At 49.2% G+C, this 17,538-nt stretch overlaps 1 protein-coding gene across 1 annotated transcript in view; it reads right to left on the reverse strand.

The window, feature by feature from the left end:
- LOC128723837 (uncharacterized) overlaps nucleotides 1–17,538 on the reverse strand; it is a 54,506-nt gene that overhangs the window by 16,738 nt on the left and 20,230 nt on the right. The window contains exons 2-9 of the mRNA XM_053817602.1: nucleotides 13,525–14,410; nucleotides 12,395–12,733; nucleotides 6,152–12,275; nucleotides 2,703–6,079; nucleotides 2,538–2,625; nucleotides 2,132–2,285; nucleotides 1,711–2,059; nucleotides 1,373–1,462 (exon numbers count right to left, since the gene is read on the reverse strand). Of these exons, the coding sequence (XP_053673577.1) occupies nucleotides 1,373–1,462; nucleotides 1,711–2,059; nucleotides 2,132–2,285; nucleotides 2,538–2,625; nucleotides 2,703–6,079; nucleotides 6,152–12,275; nucleotides 12,395–12,733; nucleotides 13,525–13,526 (10,523 nt within the window). The 5' untranslated portion in view covers nucleotides 13,527–14,410. The remainder of the gene's footprint in view (nucleotides 1–1,372; nucleotides 1,463–1,710; nucleotides 2,060–2,131; nucleotides 2,286–2,537; nucleotides 2,626–2,702; nucleotides 6,080–6,151; nucleotides 12,276–12,394; nucleotides 12,734–13,524; nucleotides 14,411–17,538) is intronic.

Here is a 17,538-nt window from a genome sequence, read left to right on the forward strand (position 1 = left end):
CCATATCCGTTTGCTCAATAGTGGGGGTTTCGATTATTTTTTGTTTTGTTTTAAACAAATAGTTTAAGTTGCATAAACCAATTATGTGATCATACGCATACACAGAGAGACGAACGAAAGTGAAGCCCACATTCATCCGTGTGTAAATTGAAATAAAACAATTATTTTAACATTACCCAACCTCCAAGACATACGTTTTTTAATCAACAGAACGTGAAGGTAGCAAATTATTTCTTTAAACTGTCCATAAAATGTAAGACGAAAATTGCAAGCATTGCACGGCGAATTATGAACACTCAATATTGAGAAAAGGAACACATACGAATAATAGCATTGATAATTTCAATGAATAAAAAATACCTCGCAATTGATCGACATCAGATGATTATTATTTACCAGACAGTCAGAGATATTTACTATAAAACACCTTTCAAAACGATAAAAAGTTAAAAATGTGGAAAATAATCGCCAAATATAGTAGACGATAATAAAACACCATGACACATTGAGTAGCTTTATCAAAAAAATGTCGTTCTTCCATAAGTGCAGTTGGTTTATAGAAGAGGAAACATCAAAAACACACATTAAAAGGCGTACAAAAAGAAAACGAATAGTAGAGACATATATTTTTGAAAACAGCAGGGAGATTTTTTAAATCAATGTGTGATGCATTGAACGTACGAATATACTTTTTTTTAACGAAAAAGTACATTTTGCAGATAAACAAAGCACAAAAAGATATATTAACAATAATTGTGTATATAACAAAAGGAGTTCAAATCGCACATTTGAGAAAAAGAGGATACAAATAATGCAAGAGTAGTTATAACACATCTAAATAGTGAAACAAGAAAAATCTCTTGGAGCACATGTTCAATGATGCATTAAGACGCAGTGGTAATGATGTGCATAATTTTTTTAATAATTTAATGAAATGAAACACGGTTATCGATAATCAAAAGAAAACCATAGGCTCACGTATGTTAAAATACTATTGATTGTCAGTGTGATGAAAATTAGCGAGAATGGATCATGGAATATTAGAATTTGCCTACGTTTTTCATTAAACGTTGTAATCTTTTTCGTCAACCACGCATTGTGCAATTCATTGACGTATTGTAACATTAGTTTAGTAATGGCATGTGAGGAAAATATTTTTAGTATGTTTATATGGCTCTGTTCAGAAAATCTAAACCCTGAAACACGTTCAAATAAACATTTCTGTCTATTTCATGCGTTTGAACACGAATGGAGTAGGCGCGATTTTGGGATTTAAAGAATGATGAACTAACGAAGGAACGGGAAATAGCGGACGGAGAGAAAGCACGAAAACAATCGCCCTTGGAAATAATAGACAAGCCGCGGCATGTACCTGGCATTTGCACCATCATTGATTTGATTTACCAGATCACCGAGCACCTCGTGTTTGATATAGTACAGCATACGAACGCGCAGCAATACTCTGAAGGAAAAAAAAAGAATATAAACCGACAAGTCGGGGAAAAAAATACGCATTAGTAAAGAATTCTTTCATTTCCCATCCTGTGTTTGGTCTCATCTCAAAGCCCATCGCCGTTACAGTACAATAATGGTAAAGAACTACGGAGGAACGGCGACAGATCAGATGAAAATGAAGCCAAAAGCGAAGCTCCACGTCGACGGAAGCGAAAGCGAAACAAGTCTTTTGAAGTTTCTGCGCATTCTTCTCACTTGTTAGCATGTCTGGTAAGATGCTTCTTGTAGTTGATGTCAAGTAGGTTCTCGGCATCATATTTTTCGTCCTTGCTCCAGTGGTGCGGATCGGATACAGGTGTCGTAGTGCCGCCCGTGTCCGAGCCTGATTTGGCCGATTTTTCTGCCTTCGTGCCGGACGAGTTCGAAGATGCATCTTCATTCGCCTCACTGGATGCTGGGCATTGAGGAGCAGGAGTGGTCGATCCAGCGGGAGTGTTCACCACAGGAGAACCACCCCCATTACCTCCTGCCGATGTGGTACAATTCGAAGAATCCCGTTTCGGCGTGTTACAGGCCGAGGTTGATGTTGAAGTGGATTTACGTCCTGAAACGAAACAATACCAGTCGAATGATGTAAATACGAAAACTTTCTTTTAAATTTTTTGTTTTCTGTTACCTTTCGCATTGCGCCCTCTCGGTACTAGATTGTGCAATCCGCTGTGATTTCGTGCGATCTCTCGTTGTTCGCCTCCTTCGTTAGGTGTTATCAGATCCCAAATGAAGTTCTTAATCTTCTCATCACCCTGATACCGTTCCAGGCAATACAGTAGCTATGAAAGGAATGAAATAGAGCAAACATATTTACTATACTTTTGCTTTCCATGTTTGGAAATATTTTAAAAGAAAACATTCATATTCAGTTTCAATTGTGAGAAGTTCAATTAGTTTTTACTCAGCGAAAACCTAAAGTTTTCTCAATATTAGCATAGCAGTCATCATTGTTGACCCCGCAAAATGGCTCAGCCATTAAAAGCTCATAATTAGATCAAATTATTTTCTTCAAAGTCACAATAAATACTCACAATCACACGGGCACAATCTTCCACATCCTGCTCTCGCCAGCCGCGCTTGAATTGCCCCTGTTCGAGAATTTCCGTCCAGCGAGCCCAGCTATAGCGGAAAATATGTAAGCACAAGAAACTGTCAGTATCAACGATCACTTTCGCGCCGTTTTTAGTGCTACTTACCCGTGCGAAAGCAATCCCTTCTCGACCTTAAAACACTCAGAACGTGCCCAATTACCGTACGAAACTTCGTCCGCACCGAGCACCGCAAGCGTTTCCCGATCACGTGGCACATAATCGTCATGTTGCATTTGCTGTTGCAGCTTCTTTCGCTCCTTGGCACCGCGCGTTCGTTTGCTACGCGTTTTTAGACCACCGCCACCTTCTTCACCGTCGCTACCCTGTTCGCCGGACGACTCATCCGAGATATCCATCACACCATCGTCATGCCCGTAGCGTTTGATCTGTGTTCGCCGTCTAGGTTCCGCGATAACGAGATCCTCCGTTTCGTCCTTCTCACAGGCGGTTGGATCGATCTCTGCCTTCTTAGCCCACTTGTTCCAGAAATCGGGATCGTCTATGTTGATATCACTGCGGTTGGCAGCCGCCGCAAAGGAGGCCTTCGAGAAGGTTGATCCTTTTTCACTCTCCATCGTAATGACTTGAGTGCGGCGCAGCAGGATCGAATCAATGTCTTCCTCGCAGAACTTGTCTCCGGCATCGTCATCCATTACGGCTCCGTAAGCACCTTTTTTAAGGAGATCCTCAATCTCTTTCTTCGACAGCTGCCGTTGGGTACCATCCTTGTTCTGGCCCGTGTTCATGCTCTGCAGAACGGCTTTATCGAGACCCAGCTTGAGTGACGCCTTGTCAAACATTTCACGTTCGTATGTGTTGCGACAAAGCAGTCGGTAAATTTTGACCATCTTCTGCTGTCCGATACGATGGCAGCGAGCTTGTGCTTGCAAATCGTTCTGAGGATTCCAATCGCTGTCGTAGATGATGACTGTATCAGCTGCGGTAAGATTAATGCCCAAACCACCAGCCTTTGTACAGAGCAGAAACACAAAGCGATCAGAATCTGGTTTCGAATATCGATCAATCGCAGCCTGTCTCAGATTTCCTCGAATGCGCCCGTCAATGCGCTCGAATGGATATTTTTTATACATGAGATAATCTTCCAGGATATCCAAACACCGAACCATCTGGCTGAAAATCAGCACCCTGTGGCCGTTGGCGCGTAGCTTCGGTAACAACTTATCAATCAACACCATCTTTCCCGAAGATACAATGAGGTTCTTGTAATATGACTCTGCATCTTCGCCGTGCTGCTGTCGGTAGTCGTATTGAATCTGATCTTCGGCTCCGTTCAACAGATACGGATGAATGCAACACTTTCGCAGCTCCATCATCGTGTTCATCAGATTCGGAATGTTCGCGGATGTGGTGCCCTTCATAAGGAAGGAGAAGTTTTGCTCCAGAATACCACGGTAATACTTCTTCTGGATATTCGTCAACTCCACCTCAACAATCGTTTCCTCTTTGGGTGCCAGCGATTTCTCCACGTCGTCCTTTAATCGGCGCAACATCATCGGCTTCAGCAACGCTTGCAGTTTAAGCACTTCGCTCTCCGTTTTCAAGCTACCGAATTCACGCAAAAACTCATCGCTACATGCAAACTGACTTGGTTCGAGGAAATTGAGCAACGAAAACAGCTCGTTGACGTTATTTTGCAACGGTGTACCGGAGAGTAAAACTCGGTGCTCGAGATTTAACTGCCGCAATCCCTCCAGTAATTTGCAGTTTCGATTCTTTAAGCGATGCGCTTCATCAATAACGCAAGCACGCCAGTTAAAACCCTTCAGATCCTGATAATCAGTTACGATCATCTCGAACGTTGTGATCAGTACATTGAATTTGATGATGTCACGAATCAGCTTGCCTGTTTCGGTTCGGTAGTACACCTCGTAATCTTGGATCATTTGTCGACTGGTCGCCGAACCGTGATATACGATCACGTTCATCTCTGTCCAGCCTTCAAATTCGCGTTGCCAGTTTGGAATAGTCGACAGCGGAGCAATCACCAAAAACGGTCCGCGAATGCCGTACTCATATACTGAATTCACGAAAGTAAGACTCTGAATGGTCTTTCCCAGACCCATTTCGTCAGCCAAGATACAATTGTTGCCCTTGTACCACGAGTAACGCAACCAATTCAATCCTTCAAGCTGATATGGTCTCAACTTATTTCCACCCTTGAAGATGGGCGACTCCGGAAGCGCCTTCCACTGATCGGGATGTGGCCGTTTCTTACTCTTCCATTCACTCTTGGGAGGAATCTTGTTGAACTTGTAATACTGCTCAATCTTTGGCTGGTCGACGTCGTCTTCCAACTCCCAAGTGCTGTCCTCGTACGGAAGACTCTTCCATTTCACTAGGTAGTGCTTCACCGTCTTGCCTTCATCGTCGACGAGTTCGGACACGTCCAGCACTCGGTCAACCTCGACAAAATCCGGATTAAACGGCTCCTCATCAAGGCTCTCGAAGATGTTCAGCTGCTGTTGTTGTTTCATGAGAAAACGTTTGATCTTATTGCCAACGCGCTTATCGCCCTTCAGCAGCTCGTCTTCAGTGCGCCAATCACAGTGAAGGTATGAAAAGTTCCGATATTTTACAAAGTACTCTTCCACATCTATGAACACCGGTTCTGGTTTCTTCTCTTCTATTTCAGCCGTGTCGCTTTCCTCTTTCTTCACTTCTGTCGTCTGCTCAGAAGCAGATTCTTCCATCGAGACGTCCTCCTTTTTGATGACTTCAGACAAAACTTCACTATCCAGTTTCTTTTTGTCGTCAATTGGTTCGTCTACTTCCATGCGCTCTACATCTCCAGGCTTATTTTCTGAGCCTTCTTCTGAGACCGGTTTAGTGGCACTGTCAGTTTCAAGCTCATTGTGCTCCTCCGATGAATCCCCATTCGGCTGTTCACATTTCTTACTCTCAGCCGACTCAACTTTATCGTCAACCTTGGAAGCATCTTCATCCGTTTCCATCTGTTCTGCAACAGTCGGAGTAGATTCTTTTTCTGGCTCCGAAACGTCCATTGCTGTTTTACTGTTCAACTCCTCATTCGCACTCTTTGTTACATCTCCTTCATTGTGATCATTTATTTCCATCTTCTCTTTCGATTCGGTGGTCTCATCAGCTGTTTCTTTAGGCGCCACCGTTGATTTATCTTCGACAGATTCACCTGAAGGCTTATCACTATCTGTACCGTTGTCCACACGAGTTTCGGTTGACGATGAAATTTCCAGGGTTGTTGCTTCCTTTTCTGCATCCTTCTCGTCTTTATCTTTCACGGTTTGCGTATCTTCAGACTTAACCATGGCGTCCGTTGTGCCGTCTTCTGTCGAGGTAGAGGCTTCTTCTCCATCCTTAGGTTCGCTCTTCACCTCGCTGGTACCTTCAGCGGGTTCCGGAGTTTTCTCCTTCGGTGGTGGCGGCGGTGGATCAGGCTTCAACTCACGCCGACCTTTCCGTACCGCCAGAACAAACTGCACAACCTAGAAATTTGAAAAAAGAGAATGGTGTTAGCTTGACAGACATGATCCTTCACAACAAATAATAACTCTTACCATCGAATCCTCCTCGGCAGTGTTGACGTAAACGTAGTTCGCATTAGGTTTCGATGTTTCATCAACTGGTTTTCCATCTGGACCGAGTTCCACGGCACCCGGAGCCAGCTTCACCGCATCCGAGGTACTCACTTTACTCTCATCCCCAACCGGTTCACCAGTCGCCCCGGCTACACCACCGGCTTCGCTTCCCGTTGCTAGCGCAGATCCATCAGCAGCGACAGCGCCAGCTTCACCGCTGGCAAGCGACGCAGCGACCGGCACAATGGTTTCTTTTCGCTCAGATGCACCACCATCGGAGCGACGATCCTTTCTACCGCCCGTGGGTGTCGGCGAAATCATGCCCGATTCATCGTCGGAAAACCGCAACATAACGTCATCAACATACTTCTTGCGTTGCGTGTTGCGTGCCGAACGACGCTTTGAACTGTCCGCCTCGGTGTCCGGTGGAGGCGACGGTGGCGGGGTGCTTAGCAAATCATCTCCCTCACCATCCGACTCAGTGACGATCATGCGGCTGCGACGTGATCTACTCTTCGATCCACCACCACTAGATTTGCTACCACCGCTACGGCGTGAAGAAGAGCTGCCACCACTAGGTCGGTTTCGATTTCTGCTGCTGCTGCTACTACCACCTTCCGCACTGCCCGGTTCCTTGCTTTTCTTGCTGCTCTTCTTGCTCTTGCTCTTCGTCGGAGTTTCCGGTTCCGGCTCGGGAACCGCGACACCACCCTCATCAACGCCTTCCTTCTTTTCCTGATCCTCTTTCGCCAGCTCGCTCTTGTCGATTTTCGACACAGGAATATCGTCAAAGTCCGTCACTTCATCCATCGGTACGGCAGGTTTATCACCGTCGGTTGGTTCTTCTCCGCTGGTAGTCGTAATCGTTGCTTTCGATTGCTCCTCACCATCCAGCTCTTCTTTCATTTCTTCGGTCGGAGCCACGAATGTACCGCTGTTAGAGATTCCGTCAGAGGCACCAATCTGCCTATCCTCCTCCATCTGCCCATCGACGCCAACGGAAGATGTAGCATTTGTTCCTTCCTCGTCATCGGCAGTTGATTCTACTGCGCCTGCCATAGAAGCAACACCCAACGATTCTTTGGCTTCATCTGAGCCAACATCCATCATCGCGCCACTGCTCGGTGTCGCTGCATTTGCATCGTTGGAATTTTGCGCATTCATCAACGAAGCCAGGGACTGATTTTCGTCAGTCTCGCTCGTCGTCGTTCCGGATTTGGACAGTTCGTGGTCACCTGAAATTCCACCATCCGGCAACTCATCCTCCATGGACAGCGAATTGTCACCATCACTAGAAACAGTGGTCTTACGATTCTTTTTCTTTTTGCTGTCTTTAGATTCCTTCTTCTTGCTCTCTTTCTTCGGTGTGGCTGGTGCCGTCTCCTTCACACCTTCTCCGGCAACCGATGCCGCCGCCGCCTTAGCCGAAGCGGGCTTTTTCGGTTCCCGTGGTTTCCTAGGTTTCTTAATTTTCTTGCCACTCGCATCGGTCGATGTGTCTAGATCGCCTGTGCCACTGCAAGAAAGATTATCCTGCGAAAGATCCCCTCCACCGAGTCCTCCGATTCCACCAACGCCACCCTCCAATGCCATGAGGTCGTGGAAACTGCTTCCATCAGAGCTCACATCGGGCAATCCCGTGCCAGCCGTCACCGAATCTTCCGAAACGGGGAGCAACGTCGTCGGTGTGGGCATGACACCCAACGCCGTTGGGGTGGTTGCAGCCGGAAGTGGCATCATTACGTGCGGCTGCGATGTTTCATCTCCCGACGTGATCAGCCCCGTCTGGCCTGCAACCGCCGCCGCCTCCTGTTGGGCCGACAGCTTATCTGACTTCTTGGCGCGAGATTTTCGAGGTTTGCTCGAGGGTGTCCGGCCACGGCCTCGGCCCGTCGTGCTGGTTACCTGCGGACTGTCAATCATGGCAGCAGCAGCCGCAGCGGCCGCCGCCGTTACCGAAGGAACTCCTGGATATAATGGATGCGGTGGTTGCATGAGCAGACACGGTTGAGGACCAAGTCCTTGGCAACCGTCACTTGCTTCGTGCTGCTGTAGCATTGCCAGCCGCTCCTGAAGCCGCATCATTTTCTCCTGATTGTCGGCCATCGGCAGCTTGTACATATCCTGCATCTGCTGCTGTATCGCCGCCCGTTCTTGGCTGTGGGACAGCATCGGTGGTGTCTGGTAGGGAGGCGGCGGTGGAGGAATCATCATCTCCCCTGTCGCCGTTTGTCCCGCCGGAGCAACACCTTGCATTTGTTGCGCCTGCTGCTGTTGTTGCGACTGTTGCTGCTGCTGCTGCATCATCGTGCCACCGACGCCATGCATACCATACATCGCCGTACCGGTGGCAGCTGTAGCTGCCGTCATCGTTTGTGGCACCTGCCCGCTTAACGCTTGCGCGTAGGTAGCTGGCGAACCCCCAACGGTACCAGGCTGTACGCCCATGCCAGGCATCAGCACCGTACTGCTGCTGGTGGAAATGATCGGTTCTCCACCAGGCGATATCGTACTATCACTAACTGCGGTCGTCGTCGAGGTCGGTACAAGCGTTTGGTCGGGGCTTTTGGTCGCAGTAGTCACTTCTGGTGCTTGCAGATCCGTCATACCGGCCGCAGCACCCACATCTGTCACCACCGCGTCCAATAACATCTGCTGTTGCTGCTCGATCGTCGATGTTTCCGTATTTCCTCCCGCTTGCATCAGGCTACCATCGGAATGGTACCCACCGAGTGCATCTTCTCCTGTTTGCTTAACCGGGTCCATCACCGCCGACGTGTCTCCGCCCATGCTAGCGGATTCCTTCATTGCTTCCTCGAGCACGCCACCACCGACGTGCAGATTATCCTGACCGAGCAGCAGGCCGGCACTCTGCTGCTGCTGGTGGTGATGTAGCGCCTCAAAGTCCGTACCGGACATGAGCGAGTTCGAGTTGGAGGATTTCGACTCGTCCGTATTCGATTCGGCCGGTGCGGGTACGATGCTATCGCGAGATTCTTCATTGCTGCTGCTACTTCCCGTCGTCGTTTGTTCCGCCGAAAGGGCGTGTTGCTGGTGCTGGTGGGTTTGCTGTTGCTGTTGTTGCTGCTGCTGCTGCTGACGCGCGTCTCCCATATCACTGCCACTCGTGCTGAGTGGTGTGAGGGTCGAATCATGTGAATAAACCGAAGGAACTACGCCAGATGCCGTGCCAGCGTTGCTAACCATTGATGAGCCCAAACTCGAAGGAGCCTCGTTTGCATTGCTCGATGCCAGGCTGTCAATCAAGCTGAAATCGGACGTCGGTGGAACCGACACCTGTTGCATATGCGATTGCTGACCCTGTTGTTGTTGTTGTTGTTGTTGCTGCTGCTGCTGCTGCTGCTGTTGTTGCTGCTGTTGTTGATGCTGAGCCTGTTGCTGGTGCTGATGCTGATGCTGCTGCATTTGCTGTTGTTGCTGAGACTGTTGCTGCTGCTGTTGATGGTGATGGTGTTGCTGTTGTTGCTGTTCCGCAACCGGATCTACCAAACCAGCCGTGGACTGGTGATGCTGCGCCTGAGATTGATGCTGCTGCTGATGATGGTGATGCTGCTGATGATGTTGCTGCTGCTGCTGGTGTTGCTGCTGCTGATGCTGCTGCTGCTGCTGATGGTGGTGGTGCAAATGGTGATGATGCAGATGGTGCTGCTGTTGCTGTTGCTCCGTGATCGAAGAGATCGGTGGCAACTCGACGACACCTTGCTGATGTCCGTGCGGATGCGGATGCGCGTGAGGATGCTGCATTGAGGGCAGATCGTTCAAAGACGCTCCGGCGCCACCGGACTGCTGCTGGCTCGATTGCTGCTGTTTTGGCTGGTGTTGCTGCTGCTGTTGCAGCTGCTGAGATTGCTGCTGGGCCAGGCTACTGTTGACGCTCTGCAAGTGTTGGTTGGGGCCGCTTGGCGACATCAGCATCTCGTCATTAAATGACGGCGAGTGGAGCTGCTGCGAGATCGAATGCGACAGACTACCAGGTCCGGTGGCCGGTTGCATGGCCGCTAGCGTACTGTGGTGCATGCTGGCCTGCTGATGCTGCTGCTGGGGCCCACCGGGACCAGCGTGATGCTGCCCAGCAGACGGTGGAGGAAGATGCGAACCCGGCTGCAGCTGGGTCAACATTTGCTGCTGCTGCTGCATTTGCTGCTGCAGGGAGGACATTTGCGGTGGCTGCTGCGGTGCCGTGGGAGCCGTCGGTTGCGAAAGGTGCGGCTGGTGAAGGCTATGTACAGGTTGCTGCTGCTGTTGCTGCACGCTCGCGACCGAGGTGTTCACGTCCACCCCACCGACGACACCGTGCTGTCCCTTATCCTCGAGCCCACCGTAAGCCTGCGGGCCTGGTGGTCCCGCTGCCGATGGGGGCGGTATCACAGGCATGCTGGTTTGCGACACGGGCGGAATCAGGCTGGAGATGTCGTTCAGCTGGCTGATTTGCTGCTGCGCATGCGTCGGTGGCGGCCCGTGCGCTCCCGGATGCAAATGGGGCGCGTGACCTCCGTGCATCGGTGGCATGTGACTTCCGGGAGGTGGAATAGGACCCGCCATACCATGGTGAGCGCTTCCATTGATGCCACCACTGCCCGGGCGCTGTTGTTGCTGCTGCTGGACGGCCGCCATCGGAGGCCACTGTTGGTGCTGCTGATGCTGGTGTTGATGCTGCGGGGACATTGGCAAACGTGGTCCAAGCGGTGATAGTGGATTGTTCGCTACCATTTGAGCTTGCTGCTGCTGGTGACTTGGTGGGCCACCACGGTAGGCTGCGGCCGCAGCTGCTGCTACTGCCGCCGCTTGAACGTACTCCATTCCCGCTGCTCCGCTCGGTGGCATTACCATCTGTTCCAGTGCTTGCAGCGTCGTATTAACGCCTGCTCCTGGTCCTCCGCTCACCACGCTACCCCCGGAACTAGACGCCGTCAGCTTCGTGCCAGCTTGTGGCCGTGGGCTTTGCATACCACCACTTCCGGCCACAATTCCCGCGCCCAGGTGAGGCGAATGCGTGGACGTTATCGTCGACTGAGGCGATTGCGACGTGACAACGGGTGGTCCTCCACCGGGCGGCTTTGCCGGGGACATGACGGGCCGTGGGGACATCTGCGTGTGTGGTGACATCTGGGGCGGGCGCGGAGACATCTGAGGGGACAACTGAGGGAAGGGCGCCCGATACTGGGGGCTTCCTCCATGTTGCGTCGGTTGTTGCTTCGTGGCCGCGTTTGGCAGGTACGATTGTTGCTGTGGTGCACTCGCACCATATCCACCGGCCCCGCCAGGCCCACCAGCACCTCCACCTCCTCCTCCACCACCCGGAACACCGGCCATAGCTGCACCGTGCGTCATCGGGTGCTGCTGCTGTTGTGGCCCCAGCGGACCACCAAGCCCATGCAAACCAGCACCGGCGGCATTCGGTTGCTGTCCACCCGCGTGCACCATCCCCGGATGCTGACCCTGTTGCTGCTGCGAAGGTTGCGAACCTCCTCCAACGCCCAACCCACTCAATCCCGGGTGTTGCTGGGGATGCTGCTGAGGTTGGCTGCCGTGTGTCTGATGCAACTGCTGCTGCTGGGATTGCGGTGGCAAATGGGAGGGTTGCTGCGACGGGTGCGTCGGAGCTAGCCCTCCCGGAACGCCACCCGCTCCGGGTGGTTGCTGCTGGGGAGCACCCAGCTGGTGCAGGCTTGTGGGAACCTGACCACCACTAACGAGGTGCTGCCCGTAGCCACCGGTCGGATCCAGCTGGTGCTGATTGTACACGTGCTGGGCGGATCGGGCCGCGTGCTGTTGCATGGCCGCTGCAGCCGGACCGTACGCACCGTACGCGGATTGTGCCGCGGATGGTGCGCCCGGGTACATGGAGTGACCCGGCTGGGGGTAATGCTGCGAGACGCGCTGCTGTTGCTGCGCTTGTTGCTGCTGCTGTTGCGGTTGCTGTTGCTGGGGAGGTTGCTGCTGTTGCTGCTGCTGCTGAGGTTGGCTTAGCGAGCCGTAGCCTTGCTGCGGTGGCATCATGCCACCCATCATCGATTGCTGCGTGGGGTATTGCAGCTTTTGAGGGTCCTGTTGCGGGTATCCTCCCATGTGTTGCCGGTACCTGTTGATAAAAGCAAACCACCATTAGTAAAGGATAGCCGGAACCATGTGGGTCATTAACAATATTCCATATCTCATATGGGAATATCCTTCTGAACGGTACAAAAAAAAAGAAATTACCCCGTTGGCGTTTGGCGCTGCGTCGGTCCTTGTGGTGGTCCCTGCGGCAAACCGTAGCCCATCGGTGACGCGTACGGGTTGGCCTGGGGTGGCGGTGGAGGTTGTGCCCCCCACACGACATCACCCATGCCGGCCATTCCGGCGGCGGTGTGATCCGGCATCGAGTACATCGAGTCCGTTCCAGCCGGCTGGTGATACGAGGGGTACTGGGACTGCGGCGGGGGCTGTTGCTGCTGCATCGGGTGTGGGGCCCGATGCCGCGCGTAAGGACCTCCGGCTTGGCCACCAGGTGGACCCATCCCCCGAGGGGCGGTCGGATCGTATCGATAGTAGGCATCCCTGTGAAGCAACAAAAAATATCCAATCGGTTAAAAGGATAAAAAAGCAAACAAAATTGTACTTGAAAGGAGGGAACCCACACACACACACACGACGTTAGATTCGAGTAAAAGTAGCATTTTTCGAACATAATTTGCAAGGACATGCCATTTGTCGAATGATCGACAGCCGCACGGGAAAACTACACACCCTTCAGAGAACGGGTTGGAAGGGACAAACGTATGAACGGTGAAATCACGGAAAAACTGTGGTTCTATTTCTGATGTGCCCCGGTTCGTGCGTACGTGTACTTGAGCAGCAACAACGCAGACTAGGTCGTGGAGGTAAGAGAAAAAAAGGCCATTTAATAAATGTAACACCCCGAAATGGCAGCGGTGAGCTAATAATAGCATAAAGTACAACACACTCGGGCAGCCAGCGATCGACTGGGGTTGTGTGATGGAGAAAATGTAGGGAAAAAACGTTCCGAAAGAATCGGTGGCATTCCAAAAGTGTACAGAAACAGATAAATTTTCCAATGGGACGCAACCAACCATGCGTTATTAACCATTTATTCGATTTCTGGCCAATTTTGAAAGACATGAAAATTTATAAGACAGGAAAATGATAATTGATGAGGTAACAATTATTTGAAACTATTAGGTAAATGATTTCAAGAGATATTACAAAACTCGTAGGTGATAATAAAAATTAGTGAAAAATTATTCTTAAGTAGCACTTCTACTTTTACTCGAAACGTCGTGGTGTAACATTCCTCCGGTTTGAAAAAAAAATGCTAAAAGGATACTTACATTTTTAAATTTTTATATAAAAAATAGATCGGTGGACCCTTGGCTCTATCGTTGTATGATTACACGCACTACTGCTTCTGCTGGTCATATACACCCCCACGACCGTATATGTCCTTCATGCAGATCTGAACGGGCGGGCCCTTTTTGCTTCCTACTATACACACACACACTCTCCCTCTCTCTGGGCGTATTAACGTCTGCTTTTCAGCTTCGTTTCACGCTTGGCCGTAGCGTTCCTACCACTTGCTGCCCCGTTGAACGCGCTCGACGACTTAACGCCGCTCTGTTCGTTCTTCATGAGGAAAGGATGTTTTCTCGTGCGTGTGAAGCAGTGGGACGTGTGTGGTGTTGTTGTGATGATTGGATAGGAGTTTGTTCTAATGACGGTTTTCTGCTCCTTCAATCACTCTCTATCTCTCTCTCACTCTCTCGGTCGGCCAGGCCAAGAGTTATGCCGTGCGTGGTTGTTTCCTGCTATTTGTAATTATTTTCTTCTACTTGCAAACACTTGCGTGCGCAGTTTATAACTGTCGTACTTTATCCTTTTTTTTCTTTTCTTTTCTTCCTTTAAACTAATATACTTAGCGTAGGGTGGTACAGGCGGGAGTCGACACGTTTGCGCGAGTTAGAAAACGCAGGATCACCCCCTACTATTACTATTTACTACTACTGTTGCGGTTGCGGTCTTCCTTTTTCCGCGTGTTCGGTCAGACGAAAACAAAACAAAAACGAAACGGAGGAAAACACGGATTGCGAAATTCTTGCGTTCCCTTCCCTCTTTCCGGTTTCCGTTAGCAATTTTTCACAACAAACTGCTACGCTGCTTGTCCGGTTCACTTGCGTTTCCTGTTCGGTTCTTCATCTGTAGTGCAAGGTGCTTCCTTTTCTAGCGAAAAAAACAAATAAACACGCACGTTACAAAAGAAGCAGCAATTACGCTACACAAGTGGAAAAAAATGGAGAAAAATTCAAAGCACTAGCCAAAAAGACACATTTTAAAAGTAAAAACAGTGCGCGCGCGCGAATGCACCATTTTTTTACAGATAAAATGTTCAAATTGGCATTCCGAGGAACTAGAAGAACTGGTATGGCAGGACGACGGTAGATCATGAGTAGCCGGCTTCAAAATCGAGATTACATCATGAGATCTGCAATAAGACAAGAGAAGAACAAAAAAAAACAACTTAGAATACATTTACATAACGAAAAAAGCAATCAAGATGAACAACGAAATGTCTTTCAATCGTGCCCAACGTAAAAATACTCCAATAACCACTTGTTGTTCACAACATTAGCTGGTAATACATGGTTTCCTTCACATCAACGAAATACGCTCGCCGCTAGCAATTGTAATTGTACATCAACATTCGATTAAACAAACATAACTTCCCGTAATGATGTTGTGCAACCCTCAGCATCCTGTAATGCTAGCGGAAATTACCCAAACTTTTACAGAGGGAAAACTTAAAAATCGTGCTCCTTTGCATGCGTCCTTCGACTGCTATTATCCTTGTACAAAGTATCACCAACACACGAGAAAAACCAGAGAAAAACGCGTCATTTCACGCGCTCACAGACACATATTTGCATAGATGCGAACCAGTACCGGACACCGAGGGCTGACTAACGACGACATACACCGAAATAAGTACCACCCCACACTGGAGCCTCCCTGATTCCTAGGAAAGGCCCCCTCCTGGGTGGGCGTGAGGATGGGTGGGTGGATGAGAGGGAGGAAAGCGGTGCCTGCCAGCTTGTGACAAATGAAAAATAAATGCATTTTTGCGCTCGGCAATGGTATGCGCAGTAGCTGGGAAAACCAGGCCAGTTTTCCCTTCAAGGGTTGTTTTCCTGTGTTTGTATGTGTGGGCACAAAACTCCACCAAAAGCGTACCATCATTTTCCGTATTCCTTTCTAGTTGCTTTTTATTTTGTTTTTTTAGTGTTCTTTCATCTTGTACGAGCAACTTTTCTACGCAAACCCCCGCCACCACAGACACACGGTGGAGGAGGCTGGCTATACACACCTTTTTATTTGCGTGCCTCTCTTTCTCTCGCGACAACAGCAAAAAAAACCGGTTACTGTGATACGAAACAGTCGATCCAATTCGTCTCGTTTTGCTGGGTCGAGATCCAGTGGCCACTTTTGTCGGTCCCTTAATTTAATTGAAAATTGTCCCACCTCGTGTTATTTCCGTTAAACAAATGTGGTAAAAGAAACAAAAACTAGCGGCAGTTATAAGAAGCAATCGATAAGTGACTCCTTCTATCATAAATGAGTACAACCACGCATTTTCCCAAGGAAAAACATCCATTCCTACATCACGGAGAAACGTGCGTTCATTCTTACGGCGACAGAGGCAATGATAGAAGGAAAAAAATATACTTTTCTCACCGGAGACAAAGCAATCGATGGAGAATAATCCACGGGAGCAATCGAGCTACTATTTGCCTGCTCGCCCCCGTGTGTGTGTGTCGATGAAGGTGAAGGTGTGTGCTATTGCATAAAGCTCCGGAAAATGAACATATTCCGCTACTGCTGGCCGCTATTGTACGGGGAGAAAAACCCCAAAGACACTGGTCACGGGAGACGGTGAAGAGAGCGCGAAATATTGTACCCATCCCAAACCGGACAAGGCGCGGGCAGCGGATATGCAAGAATGACGCGGAAGTATGGCAGCCGGAAATGTAAGAGAGCACACAAGAGGCACATTTTGAGTTCAGAAGGCCTCCCCGAAGAGACTATGGGCAAACGGCACGAGTCTGACGCAAGAAAAACCCATCAACAACATGTGTATTGTAATATTTCCATTTTTTTTTAACTTTCATAAACCTTTACTAATCAAACTAAAGCACCTTTTGTCGGGCATTTATTGCATCCTAGATGTTCTTGCATTCTCGTCAAAAATTCAGCAAATATAATTTAGAGTCCTGCCATGGAAGTACGATTTTAGAGTAGTTTAGCTATGTCAAGAAAAATAGGAATCGCATCAAACAATCATGCATAAAAAACGACACCGCACGGACGAGAAAGGGGTGTTGTTTTCACCAGTGAATATCGATTTTTTTCCCGACTGCGACATTATCCCAACATGCGTTTCATCGAGAGTGAATGAGCGACAAGCGTTAGAGAGAGACAGAGAGAGCAAGAGAGTGGAGATCGATGTACATTAGCAACTCGAAAGCGAGCATACCAAAAGTATATCCTGTCAAAATAGCCAACCCAACCACCTTTGAGAGAGAAACCGGGGAATCACGAGATGTGCCCATAAAAATAACGATTTAAATCAACAAAATTAAAATTGGGTATTGCAATGAAATCAAACCCGCTCCCCCAGGAAAGGCGGCGGCCTGGTCTCTCCTTTTGCTGGCGTAACTAAAACTGTATAGCTGAACGAACGCTGAATGGGAAAAGCTATACGCTTATGGATATTCTGTTACACATAAGAGCGCACAGCATCCCCCGCTCAGAATTCGTCAAAATTCGAGATGCTCAGAAGAAGTGTCATTCGTGGTTCCGAGACCCCCCACACACACACGATTTCCGCTTGCCGGCAAACAACAACAAATAAAAAAGTTTACCCAACATTCTCAGAGACCTGATATTCGCGTATGTAGCAATTGTGCGAGGGGAGACGACGAACCACACATGCAAGGTTGGTGGGCAAAGAACTGCTCGAGCTAGGCATGTTTTCAACCGGTAAAGGGACTCCAAAAGTACGCTAAAGGAACCCCCAGATTCAGCAACTGACAGCCCTTGGTTCTAAAGCGAGTTAGAGTCTCCGGTATGCTCGGATTGTAATGCTGCAGAAGAATGCAAGTGGGGGAAAATGATCGGCGGAGTAGGAAATCTCGTTCGTCCTTTCGTAGAGCCGGACGTCGTTTTTCGATTCCACTCCAACAACGTCGCGGGACGGAGACTCTACGTTTCGTAGCATTTTTAAAACAAATCGCCGGCGCCCCTGAAGAGAATAATCTCCCCTAAAATTTGCGTTTTTCCTCGTGATAAATACA

The sequence above is a fragment of the Anopheles nili genome, chromosome 3, assembly GCF_943737925.1.
Source record: "Anopheles nili chromosome 3, idAnoNiliSN_F5_01, whole genome shotgun sequence".
NCBI lineage: Eukaryota > Metazoa > Arthropoda > Insecta > Diptera > Culicidae > Anopheles > Anopheles nili.